This window comes from Cydia fagiglandana, chromosome 10 (assembly GCF_963556715.1).
Source record: "Cydia fagiglandana chromosome 10, ilCydFagi1.1, whole genome shotgun sequence".
NCBI lineage: Eukaryota > Metazoa > Arthropoda > Insecta > Lepidoptera > Tortricidae > Cydia > Cydia fagiglandana.
The window spans coordinates 20,836,799-20,861,771 of record NC_085941.1 but is presented as its reverse complement, the minus strand read 5'-3'; the positions used below and the strand labels follow the sequence as shown (position 1 = coordinate 20,861,771).

At 38.9% G+C, this 24,973-nt stretch overlaps 5 protein-coding genes across 5 annotated transcripts; 4 read left to right on the top strand and 1 right to left on the bottom strand.

Annotated features, from left to right (window-relative positions):
• The first annotated feature begins 3,637 nt into the window (after nt 1-3,637).
• LOC134668362 (uncharacterized protein K02A2.6-like) lies at nt 3,638-4,315 on the top strand. Its single transcript, XM_063525842.1, has one exon. The coding sequence runs from the start codon at nt 3,638-3,640 to the stop codon at nt 4,313-4,315; it is 678 nt and encodes a 225-aa protein (XP_063381912.1).
• A 577-nt stretch (nt 4,316-4,892) lies between these two features.
• LOC134668025 (ribonuclease P protein subunit p40-like) lies at nt 4,893-6,020 on the top strand. The gene has a single exon (XM_063525466.1). The coding sequence runs from the start codon at nt 4,994-4,996 to the stop codon at nt 6,011-6,013; it is 1,020 nt and encodes a 339-aa protein (XP_063381536.1). The 5' UTR covers nt 4,893-4,993; the 3' UTR covers nt 6,014-6,020.
• Nucleotides 6,021-6,758: 738 nt separating this feature from the next.
• Nucleotides 6,759-21,081, bottom strand: LOC134668024 (superoxide dismutase [Cu-Zn]). Its single transcript, XM_063525465.1, has 4 exons — nt 20,886-21,081; nt 19,971-20,021; nt 11,343-11,513; nt 6,759-7,476 (listed from the first exon to the last, which is right to left on the bottom strand). The coding sequence occupies exons 1-4, from the start codon at nt 20,949-20,951 to the stop codon at nt 7,297-7,299; spliced, it is 468 nt and encodes a 155-aa protein (XP_063381535.1). The 5' UTR covers nt 20,952-21,081; the 3' UTR covers nt 6,759-7,296.
• LOC134668023 (uncharacterized) lies at nt 8,023-9,877 on the top strand. Its single transcript, XM_063525464.1, has 3 exons — nt 8,023-8,298; nt 8,403-8,522; nt 8,618-9,877. The coding sequence occupies exons 1-3, from the start codon at nt 8,163-8,165 to the stop codon at nt 9,820-9,822; spliced, it is 1,461 nt and encodes a 486-aa protein (XP_063381534.1). The 5' UTR covers nt 8,023-8,162; the 3' UTR covers nt 9,823-9,877.
• Nucleotides 21,082-21,668: 587 nt separating the features above from the next.
• Nucleotides 21,669-23,601, top strand: LOC134668269 (uncharacterized). The gene is made up of 4 exons (XM_063525752.1): nt 21,669-21,956; nt 22,108-22,158; nt 22,240-22,635; nt 22,905-23,601. The coding sequence occupies exons 1-4, from the start codon at nt 21,840-21,842 to the stop codon at nt 23,349-23,351; spliced, it is 1,011 nt and encodes a 336-aa protein (XP_063381822.1). The 5' UTR covers nt 21,669-21,839; the 3' UTR covers nt 23,352-23,601.
• Nucleotides 23,602-24,973: the final 1,372 nt, after the last annotated feature.

The following is a 24,973-nucleotide window of genomic DNA, read 5'->3' as shown; positions in this document are numbered from 1 at the left end:
CCAAGGCCCCTACCTTTATTGTTCTATTTGACGGCGCAGCAACTATAGTGCGTCAAGCAAATCTTGTCAGTAGCAATGTAAAGCAAACTAAAGTAGGGCAACACTCAAAGAGTAGTATTGCGCTAAGAAAAGCAGCAATGTACAATGTACATCGAACCAAAACTTTTTTTCCGCTGAGCGCGCCTTGTCACGTACGTCAATTCAAATTGTCACTCGCGGATTCTCTATTGAAAATGTTTGAAATTGTTATTAATACGTATGGACGAACAATTTAAAAGCGCTGTGTGATGTTGATAAAAATGATTAACTAATTTGAAGATCTCAAAATAAAATTGTAAGTGGACTATGCCGTTAAACAAGAATGTATGAATAAAATCATTGCTTCAGCAGGTAGATGTCATACTGGATTTTCATATTTTATTAGATTTCTCAGTTGGCACTGTAGGCATTGTAGGCACCTTAGCTTTAATTAAGCACAGTCTTGTTTAATATATTGGTATTTAATGGTGACACAGCAGAAATATCTCTTGAAATAGAATCGATTCAGAATGTAAACATTGTAAACCATTTGTAAACAAACAAGATGATGGCTGTCATTCACGATCCACATTCCACAGATAAAACACAGATGACACGCGATTTTCGAATTATTCGAACACAGTGTTGCTAACCCGCGATTTTTCAAATTTTCCGCCGTTTGCTACTGACAAGATTTGGTTGACCCAGTATAGTATCATTTCTCTCTCCTCGCTCTTTTAAAATGCCATTTGTCAAAAAAGGACAACTATACTGTTGACAAGATGGACTTCAAATCCAAGTGGCCCCTTTTTAGGCGACCCGGGTTGTGCATGTGTGCGCAAAAACGTATATGTGTGCTCTTTTAGGCATGTGAAAAGTCGATTTTAATCATGTTATATATCGATAAACGCTACACAGCGGAACCAAATAGCGATTAATTGAAGCTTCAATATCTTCGTTAAACATAAACATAATTGAAATGCTAATGGATAATGAATATATTATAATGTAATAAAATAATTCAATTATTGCGGACCACCTATTTTAATAGGTATTTATGTATTTTAATTAAATATCTGAACTTTCCCTTGGTTCTCTCCTGGGGCGTGACTACAAAATTGTGATCTGATAACCACAATAAAGAAAAAAAGCGTTTTTGTTCATTTTAGGTATAGTTAAACCTTTGAAGTAAAATTAAAATTGCAAGAAATGTCGGTAGTTTATCGATATGACTTTATCGACATGGCTACAGCAAAGTGGGTCGCTTTGTTAATCGTACACTAAACAAAAAGTGGTCCCACTGACAGCTCGCTTGGAAGGCATCTGTATATATTCTTATATCTATGGGTCCCACTGACAGCTCGCTTGGAAGGCATCTGTATATATTCTTATATCTATGTCAACAAACAATGTTTTAATTGTTTATTGGAATGCTATGTAATCCTTCGTCTTTTTTAAGCTGTAAGTATTTGATTGCATTTGTTACAACCTCATTTCATACCACATATCACATTATCGACGGTCTTCATATGTCATGTCTGTCAATTCACTTTTCATTGTCAGATCAATTAAATTTTCAATGAAGAAAAACATTGAAGTTGAACTAGATCGTTTGGTCGAAGAAGGAATTATAACCAAAGTAGACCCAAATATAACTCCGGTTCAGTGGGCAACGCCGACAGTTAACGTGGTGAAAACCAATGGCCAGATCAGAATCTGTGGTGACTTCCGCAGTACACTTAACCCTGTTCTTATAACACACGCACACCCTGTTCCTTTATTTGACCAACTACGCCAGAGTCTAGCGGATGGTGAGAAATTCTCGAAAATTGACCTAAAAGATGCGTACTTACAATTTGAAATTGAACCTGAATCGAAACAATTCCTGACAATATCGACACACAAAGGATACTACGTTTACAACAGAATGCCGTTTGGCATTTCGACGGCGCCGTCAATATTCCAACATTACCTTGACAAGCTTCTAGAGGGATTGCCAAATGTAGCAGTCTATTTTGATGACATTGCGGTTACAGGGAAAAATGACAAAGACCACCTTGAAACATTACGTACCGTATTCGAAAGACTGGAACAAGCCGGATTGAAAGTCAATTTAAAGAAATGCACCTTTTTACAGCCAGAAGTCGAATATCTTGGACACACAATTGACAAAAATGGAGTACGCCCTACAAAATCAAAGATTGAAGCCATCACCAAAGCCTCCCCGCCAGCTAATGCCAAGGAGCTACGAGCATTCCTTGGGTTGGTCAATTTCTATGAGCGGTTTATACCACACTTGCACAGCGTCTGTGCTGATCTTCACGCACTAACTGGAAACAGGGTGAAATGGCAATGGACCGACAAGGAAGCTGAGGCTTTTGAACGTGCTAAGTTAATGATTGTACATTCTAAACCACTTGTAGCTTTCAATGACAAATGCCCACTTTATCTAGCCTGTGATGCTTCAGAAAAGGGCGTCGGAGCAGTGCTTTTTCACATGAGGAATAATATTGAACAACCAATCGCTTTCGCATCACGAAAACTCCGACCCGCAGAGTCAAAGTATTCTGTCATAGACCGCGAAGCCCTAGCAATATTTTATGGAATTAGAAAATTTGACCAATACCTTCGCGGCACGAAATTTACATTAGTCACGGATCATAAGCCCCTGATACACATTTTGGGATCTCAACGAAACTTACCCAAACTCGCTAACAATCGCCTAGTACGATGGGCTTTAATAATTGGAAGTTACGATTACGACATTAAGTATACAAAAGGTTGTAACAACCTGATCGCAGACTATTTATCAAGAATGCCCAACCCAGAAGAACTGCCATCCAAATCTGAGCTTAAGGTTCACAGAATTGTAGCGCGATTGCAGACTGACAGCATTGGTGATCTTGCACTATCTGAAAGCGTTATACGAGAAGAAACACGCAAAGATATCACGCTGAAACAAGTATATCATCTTATAAAAACTGGTTGGCGTGAGCATCAATACTCAAACGATGTAAAACCATATGCTCGAAAGCTCGGTGAGTTGTCACTAGAAGATAAAATAGTCATGTGGCAGGGCCGTATTATTGTTCCTGATACTCTAAGGAAGGCGACCCTAAAATATCTGCATCGTGGACACCCAGGCATTTCAGCAATGAGAGCACTGGCACGTTTTTACGTTTGGTGGCCAACTATAGAGGAAGATATAGACACGCATGTGAAGGCTTGCCACAAATGCCAAGAGAATAGACCTAATACTTCAGATTTACCAATCTTCTCATGGTCTATGCCAGATCAAGCCTGGGAAAGGATTCACGTTGACTTTGCCGGACCATTCGAGGGCACATATTGGTTAGTTGTATCAGATGCTTTTTCCAAATGGATCGAGATCAAGCCGATGACCAAAATTACGACAACCAAACTCTGTGATGAACTGGACACCATTTTTACTACCTTTGGCCTACCCCAATTTTTAGTGTCTGACAATGGCCCACAATTTATATCTAAGGAATTTCAGGATTACTGCAAAGAAAAAGGAATAAATCATATCAAATCGTCACCTTATCATCCACGGACGAACGGATTGGCCGAAAGGCTTGTGAGGACTTTCAAGACCAGAATGTCATCAAGCACAGAGTGCCTCAAAAAACGTTTAGAACATTTCCTTTTCGCTTATCGCATCACACCCCATAGCACCACTGGCAAATCCCCGGGCCAGCTAATGTTTGGAAGACAACTACATTGTGTGCTTGACAATGCCCGACCAAGTGCTAGACGTTCATTACAATACAAACAGATACAAGCAAATGTTAACTCCGACGGCCAGACTCCAAACTATAGACCAGGTGATGCTGTATATGTGCGAAGCAGGGAGCAGCCGCGGTGGGAGCCTGCCACAGTATCTCGACGCACGCATCGATACTCCTATGTCATTAACACTCCAGTCGGGGTGGAGAGGAGGTATCACGCAGATCATATACGACCCCGTCTGCCTGATCTAGAAGAAAGCCCTGCAGAGCAAACTTCTCAATCATCTATGGTCCCAGTTGCCTCATCGACGCCAGTACTGGGAACCAATAGATCCGCAATGCCTTGCTCAGGGTCAAGAGCTGGAGTGGAACTGGACCCAGAAGTTACTTCAGCTGGCTCACCTCAGAATGAGGCTCCAGAAGTTACTCCAGCTGGCTCACCTCAGAATGAGGCTAGCGAGGCCACAGCAGCCACACCGATGGCACCGCGTCGAAGCAAGCGTGCCATTAAACCACCTCGTCGGCTAATTGATGAGATGGACATGTAAATCTTTAAAGGCGGACGAATGTTACAACCTCATCTCATACCACATATCACATTATCGACGGTCTTCATATGTCATGTCTGTCAATTCACTTTTCATTGTCAACGTATATAAAAAACATTAATTAAACCAATAAATATGTAATTTATATCAGCATTCACTACAATTTTTTTCGCATTTTTTTTTGGAATTTTTGTAATAAAACCGTTTATATTTGAATATATTCGTAGATATTTTCTATTTGTTTACATCGGTGACATTCGATGACATCCAACGTTCGTTGTCAAAGAGTACTTGTTGCCAGTAAAAGAAATTAGTACCATTGAAAATCCGCAAAATGGCGAGGGTCAAATAAACTGTTTTTTTTTTTTTTGTATGGACTTGGGGGCAGTGTTAAATAAACTGTTGTCAGGCTTAAATTTGTTAATCGTACACTAAACAAAATTGGCAACAGTGACAGCTCGCTGAGACGGGATCTCTATATATAATAAATCTATGAGATGATCTAATGTCAATGTCAAAATCAATTTTTTTTTTTGACATGCCGCGTCAAAACAATTTTGATTTTTGAGGTTAGTGAATTAGCAAGAAGTAAAACCACATAAAACAGAAAAGTTATACCAGTTTCGGAGCAGCCATTTAGTTTTAACATAGTAATAGTAGTAATACATATCCACTACAATGCTGTGCCCAGAGATATACAATTTTCCTTCTCCGAAAATAATGTCCTCGTCCAAGAAGCACGGAAACTTTGAAGCCGCAATGAGCAGCATTCGACTAAACACATTCTATAAAAGTTTAATTGTGACATGCCCTGATGAAATACACGCTCCAAGCTCCATAGAAGAAGTAATTACAGAAGACACTGAATATTACAAAGTCAGCAACTGTCCTCTTACAGAATTCATAAAGGTGGATTTCATTGAAAACTTTGTCAAGCAAGGAAGTTTACATTGTATGAGTGTAGTTAGGAACTGTGTTGTGGAAAATTGTGCTGCGATAACACCAGACGGTATGCTAACTCTACATGTTTTAGACTTCATTTTCCAACAATTAGGCCTGGAAGGCGTAAAACGTCCACATAACTTTTACGAAGTAAAAATAGACTTGTGCCATCTAAAACATAATGCCAAAATGGCATCTAGCCTTAGTAAATTGGAAACATTCGACTTCTTTGTGTCATGGGAGCCAAAATGTGAAGATGTGTGCCCATCATCGATAGCAAAGTATTTTTACGATAATGATATCAATGTAGCTTTATGTACTGTAAAGATAGACCGTGTATCTCCTTCAGTTGAAGAAATACCCGCTTTAGATGCAGAGCTAGATGAGATATCAGAATGGATTGGTATGCTCGCACATAACGCTGATACAAACCTGACTGAGACATATATTAGTTCATACAGCACACCTGAAAGTGAAAATGCATTGAAATCGTCAAGAATAACCGTTCTTATTGCTACAGGGTTTTTCACTCCAGCAACTGTGGAGCGAGTATGCAGGAAAGTTGAGGAGTATGTAAAGAGCAGAGAAACGGAGCACTATTGGGCATCGCTGAGTGTACAGAGCTTCGAAAACTGCTTATGGCAGTGGAGTCGGGGCAGTCCTAGGATGTTCCAGCCTCATGATTCTTCTTTGAACTTGTTCTTTAGCCATACTGGTGTAGCTGAGCACAGTGTTGGCCAAATAAAATATTCATAGCACTTTTTTTCTTTCAATTTTAATGATATAGGAAGAAAATGAGTCTCGGAGTAATTAACAATGGAGCCGCCATTAACAGGCGTTCCCCTCTGTCGAAAATAGGCGGCCTATGGTCAACCACATGTCAACCATATGTATGGACTGACGTTTATCTGACATGACGTACTTACCTATACATTTGATGTGCCCCTCCCCCGCAAAAAACGGCAGACTATTTTGTACCGAAAATTTTAGACATGGCGTCTCCGTTGGTTATATCCTCTAAGGGCCCCCCCACATCTGGCGTCTTTCGAGCGTCGGCGTCTGTCGGCGTCGGTCCAGCGCTATGGAAAATGACGTCGCTGCGCAGTTGCGTCGACGCTGTGTCGACGTCGCCCATAGAATTGTAGACGCCGACGCTCGAAAGACGCCAGATGTGGGGGGGCCCTAAGAAATGAGTAGACAAATCGCCCAATAGTAAGCAATACCTGTTCTTCACGAAGGTTAAGGTGTAAATAATTTGTTAAACCATGCGAAGCCAGGGCGGGTTGCTAGTGTAAATAGAAAACTACTGCCTGACATGTTAAGTTATTTGGTTTAATAATTTTGCTGATTAAAGGAATTAATGTTTTCAGAGAATAAATATTTATTTAAAGCTTACACAATCTAATTATTACATTTGATATATTGCATCGAGAATTATTCTAATAATCATAGGATCTTTTTATATTCATGCAGGAATTAGAAAAGAAAAAATAAAAACAAAAAAAGTTTAATTATATTTATTAAAACAAAATGCAGATCCGATGTTCCCTGCACCAATAAAAATAAAGAAAACAAACATTGGGAATGCCATAGAGATAGATTATTTTATAACAATTTCAAAAACATTGGCATAACCAACATCATTCATAGGCAAAGATCACTTATATTTTACATGTTTAAGTAGTCGTTCTTTAAAAGATCATTACCTAGGTACACTAGAAAATCCAAATTCTATTTATTTGGTACCATAACCTTAAAATGTAGTTTTCAATGTTCAATCATTCTTTTCACAACTTAAGTATAATTTTACAAAATCTTTAAATGCAACATGGCAGTTTAAACGTAATATTTTGAGGTCAAGTACCTACATCAGGTATTTATTCAGACTGCGAGTCCGATCAATTTTCATATAAATAAATGCTTATATGCGACAGAAAGACGGTTCGACCTAACATTTTGAGGTTACGTACCAAATAAATACGTTATTTAGTCGTCCGGCAACAGAGCAACCATTGCGAGTTAACATTTTGAGGTTCGGCCTAGTCGGACTTGGCCAGGCCGATGACGCCGCAGGCGATGCGCGCGCCGGCGTTGCCGGTGGTCTTGCTGAGGTCGTGGCCGCCGAGCCCCAGGTCGTCGGCGTCGGCGTGCACCACCAGCGTGCGCCCCACGATGCTGTTGCGCCCCAGCAGCGAGATCGCAGAGTCTTGGATGCACACCTGACATTTTAACGACTAAATTAGGGGTCGGTCTGTACTTTAAAGGTCTCCGCCCGCTACACCGTATCGTACCGTGACCGTGCTATGAACGTGTCGGGCAAAAAAATGAATTTTTTTATGAAACTTTGTATGAAAAAGTATGAGACCGCCCACTAGCCCGTTCCGTCACCGACCATACCCGTCGCGTGCCATGCGCGGACCGTCGAAAATAGTCGGCGAGGATATTTTGCCGGTGCCGAAACGCTCCGTGCACGGCACGCGACGTTGCCAGAACGGTGCGTGCGGGCGGCGAAACGGTGGGCATACGGGTTTTAACCGCGTATGGTGACCGTTCTAAGCCCGTTAAAGTCTGACCAGCGAGTCGCTGCACAAGCATTTTTACAGAATTCTTCATATGGCAACAATTTTATCTGTCAAAAGTGTCAAACAACTGTCAAAATGTTGACAGCTTCTGTTACCAAACAATATTGATATTTGTGTCACATTTATGTGAGTTTTTATTTGCAAACATATGTTTGACCAGCGAGTCGCTGGACAAGCGTTTTTAGAGAATTCTATATATGGCAATAATTTTAGCTGTCAAAAGTGTCAAAAATATTGTCAAACGAGTTTACACATAACCTAGATTCTCAAATTCTCATGTTAGTTCATTCGTTACGGAAGTTTATAGTTTATATCGTATTATAATGGCTAAACCGATTAGAAGCAGTGTGAGGAGCATGTTATTTAAGATAATCTGTAACTATAATCAAGTTCGACACGACGAAAATGAGAGATTACTAGAAAAGAAGCGAATATTGGACGAAATCATTCAGGCGACCGGTAAGTCATTATCAAACAATGTTGATGCTTCTTGTACCAAATTTAATTTACGAGATAGGAACATTTGTTTGTATTACTAAACTTATGATTTATTTATATTACAGCGGGCGTAGATGACGAAAATGTTAGAGAAACTATTCAAAAGCTAGCAAGCGAACTGAAGAATGTTATTGATAATAACGCATCAGAATCAAGTTATTTAGAGAAAGTGTCTACTATGACAGGTAATATAAATAATCTATATTTTCACATCTAGGTTTATTAATATTTTAGTGTTCTTTTGTTAAAATTCCTATTGTTAAAACTGTTTTTTTTTCAGGTGCAAGCATTCGTACACTACGCACAATTAAAAAAGAGGGTTCTATTAACCAAGGCCAATGGAATACGCCAGGGAAAAAACGACCCCGGCCACCAACTGTGTCAAATTTAGACAATTTTGATGTGTCAGCCATCCGTAATAAAATTAATGAGTTTTATTGCGTCAAAAAGCAGGTACCTACTCTAAGAGCCTTACATGCGGATTTGAAAGAATCTATAGGATTCTCAGGATGTTGTGAAACACTGAGGAAAATACTACACGAGAACGGATTTGAGTTTAAAAAAAATAAAGAAGAGCGCTCCATCCTCATGGAAAAGTTTGAAATATCTGGGTGGAGGCAAAGGTTTCTTAGAGCTATACATAAAAAGCGGGAAGAAGGAAAAAATATTGTGTATCTTGATGAGACATATGTCCATCAAAATTACAGACCGAAGAAGTCATGGCAAGGGCCTTCAACTTCCGGTTTAGTTGAAAAAATTTCCTCGGGTAAGCGGCATATTATAGTGCATGCTGGATCAGAGCAAGGATTTGTGCCCAATGCTTTGCTTGTTTTTAGCACAAAATCCAAAGCAGCTGACTATCATGATGACATGAACAGTTCTAATTTTTTAAAGTGGCTACGAGAAATGTTAATCCCAAATTTGACTGAGCCCAGTGTAATTGTTATGGACAATGCCAGTTACCATGTAACACAAATAAATAAGCCTCCAACCATGCACAGCTTAAAGGCTGATATTCAAAAATGGCTAAGGGAAAATAATATCCCATATGAAGAGTGTTTCAAAAAGGAGGAATTGATGTGCCTCGTTGAGGAAAATAAAATTGGTCCCATATATGCAGCAGAGGAGTTATTGAAGCAGCATGGGCATGAGGTCCTTAAATTGCCTCCATACCATTGCGATCTAAACGCTATTGAGTTGATATGGAGCCTCACAAAGCGAAAAATAGCCAGCAGAAATGTGGGGCTACCGGGTTCAGATACGGAAAACTTGATCCGAGAATGTTTTGCAATGATTACCCCGGAAGATTGGAAAAAAAGTACAGACCATGTAATAAATGTGGAACGAAAATACAAGTCTAAGGACAACATTACAGACACTGAACTAGCTCCATTCATAATAGAAGTTCGGGAAAGTGACAATGACAGTGATAGTTCTCTGTCAGGAATTGAATTTCTTGAATCCGATTTCGATTATGATTCTTAAATAAATAGGCACCTTCTTTATAAACTAACAATATTAAAAGTAGATTGAAACTAAATTGTGTTTTCTTTCACCTACCTTCAGTTCAGCTCCATTATACAATATGTGACTTTTTATTATTACTAACTTTATAAGTACAACGGGAAGCATAAATATTTCCCTTGTGAAGGTTTACTTTAATAGCACAAGGGAAATATTTATGCTTAATAAATAATCGCCTGTAATTAACCCGAGTTCAAAACTTCAAAATAAAACACAAATAAAGTAATTTTTAATCCTATCAAAAATATAAATGTCATATGAGAACCAAGTTCAATATTATGACATATGCCTTGGTTGTTGACTTCAACGACCAAAGAAATGAGATTTAAAGGGTGCCGTTTAATGGTCAGTCCTGAAATTTATTTGTAACAACAAAGTATCATTTTCTATAACTTAGGAATCTTAGGATAATATAATAACTTACTTTTTGTACAGTTGAAGTAAAGATATTTATGTTTACTACATATTTTTGTAATGATTGACTGATTAGTCTACTAACAATTCGTTCCTTCGTTTTTTAGTATCTCTGATAATAATGATAACTATTCAATCATATTTTTAATTTTTAAGTGGGCTAAATTAGAAGCCAGGGGTTATAATTGCATTGCAACGATATCCTCAGTCTGTTTACTGTATTAAATTTACAGTCTGCTACGTTGCAGACTTCAGTCAGTCACTAATCAAAACAAAAATTTATTACGTATGAATTACCAAGTATCAAATTACTTTTTTTGCACTATGCTTCGTGTTACCAGTTAAAGATTTTTTGAATTTGCCGCTTTTTTTTTGTGCAGCCACTCGCTGGTCAAACTCTATAAACGCGTTGCTATATTTCTTGCTCTCCCTTACCAGTCTGATAACTATTCACTGGCTCTTTCTGACGAGTATTGCTAACGCGAATAAAACGCGGGTACTAAGGGGATGAAACGCGGATGCTACGGGGATTATAAACGGATATGCTATGGGGATGATGCGCGATTACTACGGGTACTAAACCCGTTATGTACAATGTGGACACGGTGTAGTGGGCATAGTAGGCCGTATCGCGTTACATTCCGTGTCTGATACGTTCATAGCACGGTCATAGTATGATACTGTGCAGTGGGCAGAGACCTTTAGGCTGTCTTTTTACTGAGGCGGAGACGAGTAGAGAAGAGTATTGGTTGTAATGTAATCTAGAAGCGAAGAGCGGATTATAACCAATGCTATTTGTTGATTTTTTTTCATCTCTGCTCATCTCCGCCTCACTGGAAAAGCAGCCCTTTATGCTATTGATAATGAATGATAATTGTTGTCACTAAATGACCTGAGACCAAACTTAGTGTTATTACTACGATACTACTATGTGGCCCTTGGCTGCTAAAAGATTGCCGACCGCCGGCTTAGAGTTTTATTTGCTCAGAGCACATTTTTTAAAGACGCCTGTGTGTCTGTGCTGTGTTCCTGTTCGATCAGTGTCATAAGTCATAAACATAGAGTACCTTAGTGACTCCCTTGTCGGCGGTGGCGACGATGTTGCCGAGGTCGCCGACGTGCCGGACGGCGGCGTCCGGCGCGCCGTGCTCCTGCTTGTCCGGGTTGAAGTGCGCGCCGGCGGACGTGCACCCGTTGGTGTTGTCGCCGAACTCGTGCACGTGGAAACCGTGCTTGCCCTGAAAATTAAATGTCAACGTTACCATGTACAGCTTGGCAAAAAAGAGTAGAAATTAATAAGTGGCAACACTGTAGTGTCGTCCCGTTTTCTTATATTTGAAAGGGACGACACTACAGTGTTGCCACTTTTTAATTTCTACTCTTTTTTTGCGAAGCTGTACTTAGTAATTTTGAAGATTTTATGTTTGAATGTACAATACCTAATGCGGGTCTTTGTGCTAAAAAAATAAGAGTGCACTTTTGCAGTTGGGTATACATTTTATAACAATGCGGAAGCGGTGGTGGCAGAGTGGATATGACGCCCGACTTTCAATCCGGAGGTCCCGGGTTCAAATCCTGGCTATTAACCTGGCTACCAATGAATTTTCGGAACTTATGTACGAAATATCATTTGATATTTACCACTAGCTTTTCGGTGAAGGAAAACATCGTGAGGAAACCTGCATATGATACATCTGCGAAGAAATTAGGTGTATGTGAAGTCACCAATCCGCATTGGGCCAGCGTGGGAACTATACCCCAAACCCTCTCGTGCTTGAGAGGAGGCCTGTGCCCAGCATATATATATATATATATATATATAACAGTGCAGTGCAGTGTTATATATACAGGGCGTCCCACGGCGATGCCACATGGAGGGAAAGTACCTTAAATATCATAGATAGCATATTTTGCTGAAAGAAGACTTCATTTTATTTTTAAAACTTAGTAAAGTTGCATTCATACTTTTTTAATTTTTTTTGAAAAAAAATGTATGGAAAAAAATTATCTCGTCATTGGAGGAAAAGTACCTTAATTATTGTAAATGAACATCTTACTGAAAGAAGACATTATTTCGATTTAAAAAAACAAGTTGAATTGCATTTTAAATAATTTCATGGTTAAACCGGGAATCGAACCCGCTACACGAGAAAAAAAAATACCCTGTAGCTTTGTCATACCGATCGAAAGGCTTCAATGTGAAAATTATTTTTTTGCCAAATAACATAGTGTTGGAAACAAAAGGAAGACCATTAAGCTACAGGATATTTTTGTTTCTCGTGTAGCGGGTTCGATTCCCGGTTTAACCATGAAATTATTTAAAATGCAATTCAACTTGTTTTTTTAAATCGAAATAATGTCTTCTTTCAGTAAGATGTTCATTTACAATAATTAAGGTACTTTTCCTCCAATGACGAGATAATTTTTTTCCATACATTTTTTTTCAAAAAAAATTAAAAAAGTATGAATGCAACTTTACTAAGTTTTAAAAATAAAATGAAGTCTTCTTTCAGCAAAATATGCTATCTATGATATTTAAGGTACTTTCCCTCCATGTGGCATCGCCGTGGGACGCCCTGTATATAACATACAATTTTGCGTAAAATGACAGTAGTCTTGCACGACGCTAACATGTAAACATAAACAGCGTCATTTGTAACAAATGATAAGGCACGCGGCGTTTTCTGACGCCTTCTATACATATTTACAGGCCTCTCCTCTTGTTTACCACTCAGTAGTTCTACTTATTTTCAGGTGATTAAGGTATAAAATATTATACAAGTGCTCGGCTCGATTATTTCGCACCCTTGACTTTGTTTTTATCGCACTGCGTAATAGGTACATTAACATAAATAGGTAATTAAACTAGGTAATCGTATACCTACACTTCGCTTGCAGGATCACATAACAACAGAACTCATTAAAACATAAGAACACCTAGTCTAGAAGGTATTGTAATTACTTATTAATTAATGAACACTGATAACACTTGCAATTAGTTTTCACTTATCAACTTCGTTTCATTACTTTCATTAGTAACGCTTTCACTGCCAAGTACCTGCATTTTTTATTGGAAATGGGGCGCTTGCCACTGAAAGTGTTAGTTTTAACCTTTTGGCCGCCGGACCTAGTCCGCAAAGACGCTCACTCACACGCCAGAGCAAATTTTAAGTAAACAACTAATAAAAAGTTTAGGGATTGCAAATAGTGATATCGATATTTACAATATTATGGTAAAAATCTTTTTAATTTAGCTTTGTTCTTATCCTGTTTTAATTTCATTCCAAATTGCCAAAATTAAACATATGTTGTACACCCGAAAATGTTTAAAATATAGGGATTTAACATAAAAAACAACCACTAAACAATGTCGATTCAAGACGTGATATCGCCGCACTAGGCTGTACGAGAAGTCTTTTATACAAGACAACGGCGCCCATGGACTGCCCGCAATGCAGACCGACAAGGACTGTTTCCGCGCGGATCAAGTAGTAATAGTCTCTAGGTCAACGGCGTAAGCGCTTGTCGGTACGTAAACTTTATTGGCGTAACGTTAAAGCTGCGCATCATGTGTCGATAAAGTCAATATACCGGAACTGTTTTAGTGAAAATTACACGTGGGTTGAATTTTTAATGAGTGAAGATATTATTCCGGAATTAGAATCTATCATTATAATTTCAGTTTGGTTTACATTAATCTATAGGTAAACTCTTATCAAAAAAACGTTCAACGACTTGTTACAAAAAAATTACACATTAACTTCAATGTTATAACAATAAAAGTAAAGTCTGATAAACAGGTATGTCCCTGTACCACACTTGTGCGAAGCGGTCGCTGCGGTGTATCCCTTCCCACTAAGCTATAAAATAACATCAATTATTTTTTTTATTTATCTCTTCTGCAATTAAATAGTCCACAATCTACAATGGCAAATTTACTTGTCTGACTCTACTTTATAGAGCTAAAGAAGCTACCTGAACTTTAAATATAGTTATGCCTATCTGACTCTCGTTCTACGTATTCTAGTAAGTAGTTACCTACTATTCGTTGAAAAAAATTGGCCATTAACAAGTGTTCAAATACTTAGATAAAAACATATTTCTGACTTTATATTTACGTTAAAAATTCCCATATCGAGTTAACATTCCCATCCCTAGCTGTCTTTTATACAAGACAACGGCGACGAGGAACATGAAAAATGTTGAAAATTGGAGCAATTTTTTTAAATGCCTTATTATAAAAGAAGGGATTTATATAGCGGCTTAAAAAGCAAATAAATGAAAAAACAAAGACCTTAAATATGAACACGAGTGTAAATGAAATTGCAATTGTTATTATTTTCACATTAACTCAGTGGTTGAATTTGTGTCTTGTATACAAGACGACGGCGCCAGCGTATCGTTCTATCGTTGTCTTCTATACCGGACAACGGCGGTCAAAGGGTTAAAAATTGCCGTGACACTTATGGGTTGACATGTTGTGATAATCATTTCTTATTTTTTATTTATTCCTTTCAGTTGCATAGGGTAGTATTCCACCTGTCCAATTTCTTTGTCCTATGTCATTGCGTCTCACTCTCTCATTAAGCAAAATGTGAGACGCAATACACATTTGAACCAATATATTGGACAGATGGAATACCACTTATAGAGATATCTAAGCCCGCCTTTGTACCTACACAATACACATTCATTGTATTCTTTTCATCATCATCATCATCTCAGCCATAAGACGTCCACTGCTGAACATAGGCCTCCCCCTTGGACCTCCATTCGTACCGGTTGGAAGCCACCCGCATCCAGCGTCTTCCGGCGGCTTTAACAAGGTCGTCCGTCCATCTTGTGGGTGGACGTCCTACGCTGCGTTTGCTAGTCCGTGGTCTCCACTCGAGCACTTTTCGACCCCATCGGCCATCTTCTCTGCGCGCAATGTGGCCTGCCCATTGCCACTTCAGCTTGCTAATCCGGTGAGCTATATCGGTGACTTTAGTTCGTCTACGGATCTCCTCATTTCTGATTCGATCACGCAGAGAAACTCCGAGCATAGCCCTCTCCATAGCTCGTTGAGCGACTTTGAATTTTGAGATGAGGCCGATAGTGAAAGACCACGTTTCGGAGCCGTAAGTCATCGCTGGTAACACACATTGATTAAAGACTTTCGTCTTGAGGCACTGAGGTATGTCGGACGAAAAGACATTACGTAGTTTCCCGAACGCTGCCCAACCGAGTTGGATTCGGCGGTTGACCTCCTTCTCGAAGTTGGACCTACCTAATTGGACTACTTGTCCTAGGTAGATGTACGAGTCAACAACTTCGAGTACCGAGTTCCCAACAGAGACTGGGATGGGCACAACATTGGCATTTGACATAAGTTTCGTCTTGTCCATGTTCATTTTCAAGCCCACCCGTTGTGAAACTCGGTTGAGGTCATCGAGCATCATGCTGAGTTCCTCCATCGACTTTGCCATGACTACGATATCGTCGGCAAACCGAAGGTGAGTGATGTATTCGCCGTTGATGTTGATGCCAAGTCCTTGCCATTCCAGGAGCTTGAAGGTGTCTTCCATTACGGCAGTAAACAGTTTCGGAGAGATAACGTCTCCCTGCCTTACGCCTCTTTGCAATGGAATCGCCTTCGTGCTCTGCTCCTGTACTCGGACCGACATGGTGGCGTTACTATACAAATACTTCAACACTTCGATGTACCGATAGTCAATATGGCATCGCTGAAGAGACTCAAGCACCGCCCATGTTTCCACCGAATCGAAGGCTTTCTCATAGTCCACAAACGCTAAGCATAATGGTAAGTTATACTCTTCGGTCTTCTGTATAACTTGCCGCAGCGTATGGATGTGGTCTATGGTACTATAGCCTTTTCGAAACCCGGCTTGTTCGGGAGGCTGGAAGTCATCAAGTCTGTGTTCGAGACGGGTCGTGATGACCCTTGAAAACAGCTTATAGACATGGCTCAGAAGCGTGATGGGTCTGTAGTTCTTCAATAGGCTGTTATCACCTTTTTTGAAAAACAGCACCACCTCGCCTCTATTCCATGTTTCAGGCGTTTTGCCCTCGTACAAGACGGAATTAAAGAGCTTCTGGAGGACTTTAAGTACCGGTGTTCCACCCGCTCTCAGAAGCTCTGAAGTGATTCCGTCTTTGCCCGGCGCCTTGTTGTTCTTAAGCTGCTTCAGGGCCATCCTAATCTCGTACAGACTGATGTCCGGGATATCTTCGGTATAATGTCGGGACAGCTTGGCTCTTGGATCTCCTACCAAGCTGTCGACGGGCTTTGCGATCGAAGTGTATAACTGTCCATAGAACCTCTCGATCTCGCCTAAAACCTCCGCTTTGCTCGACGCTATGCTGCTATCTTCCCGTTTCAGCTTCGTCAGCTGGCTTTGCCCAATAGACTTGTCCTTTGCGAACACTTTGGAGCCTTGGTTTCGCTCAATAGTCTCTTTAATACGGTTAGTATTAAAGAGACGCAGATCATGTCGCAAGGACTTAGATATACGTCTATTGAGTTGCCTATATGACTTCGCGTCATCGGGAGACTGCAACTGTAGCGAGCGTCGTTCAGCCATGAGGTTTAAGGTTTGCTCGGTCAATTTCTGAGGTCTATCTTTACGGCGGGGTCTAAAAAACTTAGACCCTACTGTGTGGACAGTTTCCACTAGCCCGTCGTTGATTTCGTCCACTGAAGCCAAGTTCTCTAGGCAAGCAAAGCGGTTAGAGAGCTCGAGTTGAAAGCTTTCGGGGTTTTGAATATGGGCTCGAGTAGGTCGGAGCGTAGACTTCATCAGGCTGGACCTTTCAAGTTTAATATTGATATTCAGTGAGCCTCTTACGATTCGGTGATCACTACCGGTCTTTACCCTGTTGATCACAGAGACATCGCTGAATATCCGTTTCTTGTCGGTCATGATGAAGTCTATCTCGTTTCTCGTGGAACCGTCAGGACTCATCCAGGTCCATTTCCTGTGAGGCGGCTTCTGGAAGAAAGAGTTCATCACGAAGAGTTCCTCTCTCTCCAGAAAGTCGGCCAGCCTCTGACCCCTAGGGTTCCGTTGCCCATACCCAAATTGCCCCACTCTCAACTCATCACCGCTTCTCTTGCCCAACTTTGCGTTGAAGTCCCCCATAACAACAGTAAAGTAGGTTTTAGAAGTATGTATGGCCCTTACTTATGTCATGTGATACTTACGTCCTCATACATAGCCTCTACTTCATCATCGGAGTGTGACGAGGTCGGTGCGTATACCTGAATGACCTTCAGCGAATATCTTTTGGATATTCTGAGTATTAGGTATACGACCCTGCTCGACACACTGTCGATGGTTATTATGTTGTTTATGAGGGACTTGTGAACGAGAAACCCGACACCACCTTGGGACTGTTGGTCGCCCTCCCGGTGGTAGAGCAAGTTACCAGACTTCAGGGTTGTCGTGTCCTCCCCCTCTCTACGGACTTCGCATAACCCTACAATATCCCAGTGTAACCTGCTCAGTTCCTCTTCCAGCTCGCAGATCTTTTCGTCAGTCCTCATAGTGCGTATGTTGTGTGTTACCAGGGCCAGTCGTCGTCGGGGTGGGTAGCCGGATCTTTGCCGGAGATTCTTAGCACCCCTGACCCCGCTAATGCCCTGACCGCTACCATAGCCAGAGCACCGGGGGTCGCCGGAACCTCGGGGCCGTGGTTTGATTGTGCTCTGCATGATGGGGGGTGAATGCCATAATCGCCACGCTTGGCAGGCGGGTTGGCGATCGCAGTCGAGTACACCGAATTTGAGGGACGCTGCTGCCCGTCCACCGGTGGTCTTGGACGTAGTTTTAGGACATATCCGGGTCCTGGACGTAGTTTAAGGACATACCCGGGTCCGGGTATTCTTTTATTTATTATTATTTATTTAAACTTTATTGCACATAAAATTATAAGTACAAATGGCGGACTTAATGCCATAAGGCATTCTCTACCAGTCAACCACTGGGCCAAAAAGAGACGGTTGTTAGGTGCAGGTTTTATAATAGAAAAAAAATCTTTGTGGTACCTAGTGAGTTTACTGCTACCTAACCGACTACTATTCAAATACTACTACTAATACTATTAATACTACTATTACTAATATTGGGTGTATTAGATAAAACTATCTAATATCCTCAGGCCTCAGACTATCTCCATACCAAATTTCATCTAAATCGGTTCAGCGGTTTCTGCAAGCAGAACTGCAGAGGTGACAGACAGTCAGACTTAGGTTCGCATTTATAATACCAGTAGGGATTATCTAATCTAATATACCTATACATTCATTGTAAGTAAACGTCGTCGTGATATATGTAGAGTAAAACAAATTGAAAAACTCAAAGTCATTCTTACTCAATAATTGTTATCAGTGAAGGTCGCGGTGACTCGCGCCGCGGCCAGGTTACCGACGCGCGCATACATTTACATCAGTTTCCTATAATTGCCTTTCTGACCCGGCTTTTTGACACAATATGACGATATGTTCGTCATCATTAAGATAAGGAGCTAACTGAAAAGACAAATTTCACCTAAGGGGGTTCTTTAAATCGAGAAACGATACTATTGCTCAAATATGCAATAGCAATAGGGATAAAATTTTCGCTTTACGATGTCCGCGGTAGGCTCTCTGCCTGTCTAGTATTTTTAGGGTTCCGTACCCAAAGGGTAAAACGGGACCCTATTACTAAGACTTCGCTATCCGTCCGTCCGTCCGTCCGTCTGTCACCAGGCTGTATCTCACGAACCGTGATAGCTAGACAGTTGAAATTTTCACAGGTGATGTATTTCTGTTGCCGCTATAACAACAAATACTAAAAACAGAATAAAATAAAGATTTAAATGGGGCTCCCATACAACAAACGTGATTTTTGACCAAAGTTAAGCAACGTCGGGAGGGGTCAGTACTTGGATGGGTGACCGTTTTTTTTTTGCTTTTGTTTTGTTTTTTTGCATTATGGTACGGAACCCTTCGTGCGCGAGTCCGACTCGCACTTGCCCGGTTTTTTGACATGTTGCCAATGCCATCAATAAGATAGTAAAGAGCCAAATAACACGAAGAAAATATTATGGAGGTGCTTAAAATAAGTACGTATTATAATGTAAGTACATATTAATGTGCAAGTTTCTAAAGAATGCACCGAGACTGTGACAGCCCTGGATACAGAATTACAGATGTTTATCGGCTTCAGATGCTTCTTATCATTAGCTGCATTAAAACAATTTAAAAGATAAATACTATCATACAATATAGGTATTTGTAATATAGCTCTATGTTTGTCACAAATACAATCATAGGTCAAGGCAACAGTACATTGTTTTGAGTTAATATTGTAGGTAATGTTGTCCATACTGACAAGGCCCACCAACAAAGATTAATAAGAAAATGTATTAATCTGGAGAAATGAATGCTCACAACTGACAGTCTATTCTCCCAGCATTGCTGTTGCTGAACAGAATGTTGGCTCAAATTACGGAGTAACATAATTCTTCATAGTTCTGACTAGACGCCCGCACTCAATACAGGCAAGTGTGAGGTCTCTCTTACAGTAAACCAACAAGATATGAGATAGAGTAGCCTGCATGTCCTATGTAGGCTACACAGTTGATGGCCTGGCCACACTCAAAAAAACTTACTCTACAGGTTGATGTTTTATGATTAAGGTTAAAACACTGACCTTGGTGAGCCCCTTGACTTCACCGGTGAGCACTACTGGTGACTTCTCATCCTGAAATAGATATTAGAACAGTTAAAGGACAAATTTCAATATTTTTAACGCTATTGCCTGTTTAAACAGAAAAGATGCAATTTTGATTTGTCAAAATATTCCTAAAAAAATATGGAACAGGAGACCTTTTTATAGGCTTCTGGGCAGCTAGAAGCTATTGTGACATGTAAATGTTGTACATTATTGTGCCAAAACACAGTTAATGCACAGTTAAACATTAAATTGTATCAATCAAAAAATAAAAATCGTTTATTTCAGATCATTGATCCATAGCGTTATTAGTACCTAGGTATAAACTTAAAAACTATGTTAATTACTAAAAATAAAAATAAATTAATAGGTAAGTAGGTTTGTTTATTTTAAAAGGTGATACAAATTAATAATTGCCTAACAATAATGTTTGACCTTATAGAAATCATTGAAACAGATAACTTAATATTCAAGTAGTTGGTAACACCATAATAATATACATTTTATGTGCAATTCAATTCAATACCTACCAAGATATATATGTCTACAATTCTACATCATGAGATTCCCATTCTAATAAGAGACCTGTTAAGTGCACCAGTTTAGGTTCTTAGCAAAGATTTTCATGCTTTTATCCTTAAGGAAATGTTTCATAAGTATAATGTGGAGGTAATTATGAATCATGCTAAGAAGCAAACAGCGTGCACAAATAGGAAAATCTTCTAGAATGCACCACTTACCTACCTTAACCGGTTAAAGATAGATAACAGATTCATCTACTTATACAGCATTAACATATAGAGAAACATCTAATTACGATCGATAATTACAGGGCCAAAAACAATGTGTAGGGTTGACCAATGATATAATAGAAAGACAAACCGGAAAACGTACTTTTTGATCGAAGAACACCGTCCCAGAGACATCGCCGTTGAGCACACAGACTGCTTTAACTGGCATTTTGTAGTTATTCTGCAAAGTAGAATATTTCAAAGCTTTATAATCAATATTTCCGCTGGGATACTATATCAAAACGAGTAACTAGGGCTATTTTTTATGGCGACTGACTGAAGTGACTGAATGGAATAATGAATGACGTACGTACGTTCGTCGTCGACCCGGACTTTGGCTGGAATGAAAAAAAAAATTAAAAAAATATGAACTAGGGTGTTTTTAGCTATCTTTACCTCAACCATATTCCAAATGCTTGCAGTGTTGTACGTTTGATAAAGAAATTGTGATTACAACGATGGGACATTACGAATTAATCTCTTTTACTATTAGTATATTAATAAAAATTACCCCCCAAGATTGCTATTCAGATATCAATGTAATTAACAATTAAAAAAGTTAAAAAATAAAACGTTAGGTACTAAACAAGCACGCTTGCAGTTAATAAAAATTGAAAACCTCTTAGAATGGATTTCGTTCAACGCATATTCGTTCGTATCATGTTCCGACTAAACGAGATTTATTTACTTATTTCTAGTGTAGTTTGTTTTTAATTTTCACTGAAAGTCAGATATCTTAAAAGCGAATTAATTAGTAATTAGAAACTAAATTAAAGATTTGATTTATACAAAAACTATTGATTGACTGTTTTATGGAAGACTGTTTGATCGACTTTGATTGCCTGTTTCGAATGCACAGAGAGAAAAAGAACGAAAATCAAATGTCAAAAGTGTCAAAACAAAACGGGCGTGTGTGTCTTGCTTGCCGCTTGCCGAGCCCAATTTGTTTAATAATAGTAATAGATGTGTACAAATTGCTAGGAAAAGTAGCTATCTCATAAAATTAAGAGTATTTCACAAGTTAAATATAACAACTATCAAATACATTATTTGCAAAATGAGAGACCCTTCATCAGATAAAGCTGCGTCTGCAATGCAAGAATCTTCGATGGTTGAGGCAATCGGCGGAGAGACACCAGCGGCTCTACCTGGTCTTGACTATGAAATAGAAGCTGTGAGATTATATACTAGTTTATAGAATTAAATTCTAACCTAAGTAAATATATGTACATCGAAAAGTAAAAATAAACTTACAACAACTCAGAATATTCATATTTATAAAGTTGTTTTTTAATTTATTTACACCTTTCCTTTATTGTTTTCAGATATTACAAGTACCCGAAGTAGAAGAATCTCCATTTGGCCAATATGTAAAGGTAGTATACTTACATAATGAATATTTTGTCCAGTGTTATTTTAAAATGAATAAAATCTCTAAATTAATAAATGTTTTCCAGGACTGTCCAGTATGCAAAAGTGCCGTACGTTGTTACTTCATGAACTTCAACGAAAAAGTAGTCATGTGTGAGAACACTACATGCTCGTGGCCTTTCGGTTACGAAGAGCCTCAATGCTTGAAACATGACGAGGCCCTCTCTGTTGATGAAGAAGTTGAGAGTCTCAAGGTCATGACATACGGCCCTATGCCCCCTTCTGAGTCAATTATATCGACAATGGCTTGGTCAGAAATGGACAGGTCTAACAAAGGTCTGGACTCGGAGGAACCTGGTAGCACTCCAACGTACCAGAGTGATGCAGCCAGGGATGCCAAGTTGCAAGAGATCTTGAAGCAGAATGAGGCAGATCTACAGACAAAGAAGAACCTTCAAGACATTAAGAAGTTGAATGTGCAGGTTTGTTGCTGTTTCTTCCATATTTATTTAATTACTAAGCAGTACTCTTTGATATGCAATACTTGACCAAGTTCCCTTTTCTGTGAAAATTTTCTTTATTGTATTATGGTTTGTATTTTTTAGTTGTGATAACAATCCTGACAATTCACATATTATTTTAATTTCAAGACACAATAAAATCACATATTTTAAATAAATTAGATTCTTTATCATAGAAATAACTGTTATTATTCAAAAATTCTTATTAAAAATTTTACATTTCTCAACAGCTCCAAAAAACATACGAAGAAGAAGACGAAATATCATGTATCCGCAACGAAAAGTGGATCAAACATCTCAACACCTTGCAAAACATGTCCGGAAAACGACTCCTGCGGAAAGAAGAGATGGCATTACTTAAACAAAAAGAACCTCAGCGTCTAACTATGAACATAAATGTGGAGAATACTGCGATCATTATCAATTTAGCTCCTTCAACGGCAACGGAGCCATTCTGTACAATGGGATCAACTGCCCCAAAAGAACCAAATGCTTCAGCGGAACTAAGTACAAAGGATGCAACACAATCAACTGTTATGAAGGAATCAACTGTTATAGAACCAACTGCCCAACTATCAGCTGCCCTAGAATCAACTGTCACAGAATTAACTACATTAAAAGAAGTATCTGATATAGATGAACCAGTCAGGATAGAAGACAAAGTTACAGATCCATAGAGAACGCTGAAGCCAGGTTTTGAATATGGTACGGCAAATAGAAACAAGTGAATGTGCTCCAGATTTGATATCTAATCTGTTATAATAAGGAGTGTAAATTCAGGAAATAAGGACACAACAGTTATGGCGCGCTGCACGAAATTTGCGACAGAAGATTTTTGCTCATCAGATCCCCATGCTATATCTATATAACTAGATTAACTGGCTATTTTATATACTGAAATTATACTGCTATGGTATGCAGGGTAAAAATACAAGTGAATATATGAAAATAAGATATATTTTCGTGATTTTTAGTGTTCCGTACAAAACTTTGTTTACGGAACACTTATGGGATCACTTCGGCCTTGCAAATCAGTTAAATACGTTTTTCTCAGAGACCGTTTGACATAGATACCTAAAATTTGGAACAGTTATAGCAATTACCACCACTCATATTGTAAATAAGTCAAAACTGCTTATTTATTATTAAAGGGGGAAATTTAGGGGGTTGAGAGGGGTAGGCTGAAACTTTTTTCATTTGTAAGAATCATGTGGGGTACCATTCGAAAGCTTGCAAAAAATTGAGTCGATGGACTGATTTTGACTTCATTTTAGACTGCAATAGTTTCGTCAAAAAATGCATTTAAAGTTGCAAGTTTTCATACAAAAATTTTCACCTCTGTCCTGGCGATTTTCGCGAAAACTATAGCTAACAGGCAGCTGACCAGTCAATACCCAACTTAAAGAAGCATGGAGACGGCGGGAAAATTATCAGCTTAACTTTATCTTTATTAGTTTTTCAACTGCAGCTTGACCTTTGGTTGCTTAGGGCTAGCTAACTGATGCTTACACTGGTCAATTCATATTAGGCGAGAAACATCCTTAGTTAAAACTTTGGCATTGAAATTTATGACTTATATCTTTGACACAAAGTTTAATTCTGCTTGCTTATTTTTGTGGGATATTTAGAGGATATTTAATTTTATCTCAATAGCCTACTATAAGTATGAGAGAGATCTACAAAATACGACCTTATTATATTGCAAATAAGTTTCAATTTCGAACGGGCTTTCCAACCAATGGACTAGGCATCTCAAAAATCTGAAAAATTCAAATTAAGAATTCCGTTCTTGACTGTCGTTGTGTTTTTTTTTTCCACAATAGGACACATAGAGTTAGTAAGGCGTATAGAGATAATAAAGTCATTTAATATTTATGAACAGCTTTGGCCTCATGTATAGATTTTATTGAGAGTATCTGATTCGTCGAAACAATATACACAATATTCCTTTTCATAAAGTAGGTACCATTACATTTCTGTATTAATTGTATAATTATAATATCTATTAATTATATTCAGTACTTATGTATATTTTTGAACGGATCGGTGAGCAACAAGATTCAGGGTTATAACCGCGAAAATAGAAGTTCGCAAATTGCGAGCATTTTTCTCTGTCACTCTAATTACGCCTTCATTGGAGTAAAAGAGAAAGATCCCCGCAAATTGCGAATTTCGGTTTTCGCGGTAGCCCCTCAGTCCTGTTACGAGAAAATAATTTTGGAAGACATTAATAGTATATGACAGTTAAATATCACAGTTTTTAGAAACAAAGGTAAAATTGACGAAATATTTAAAGTAA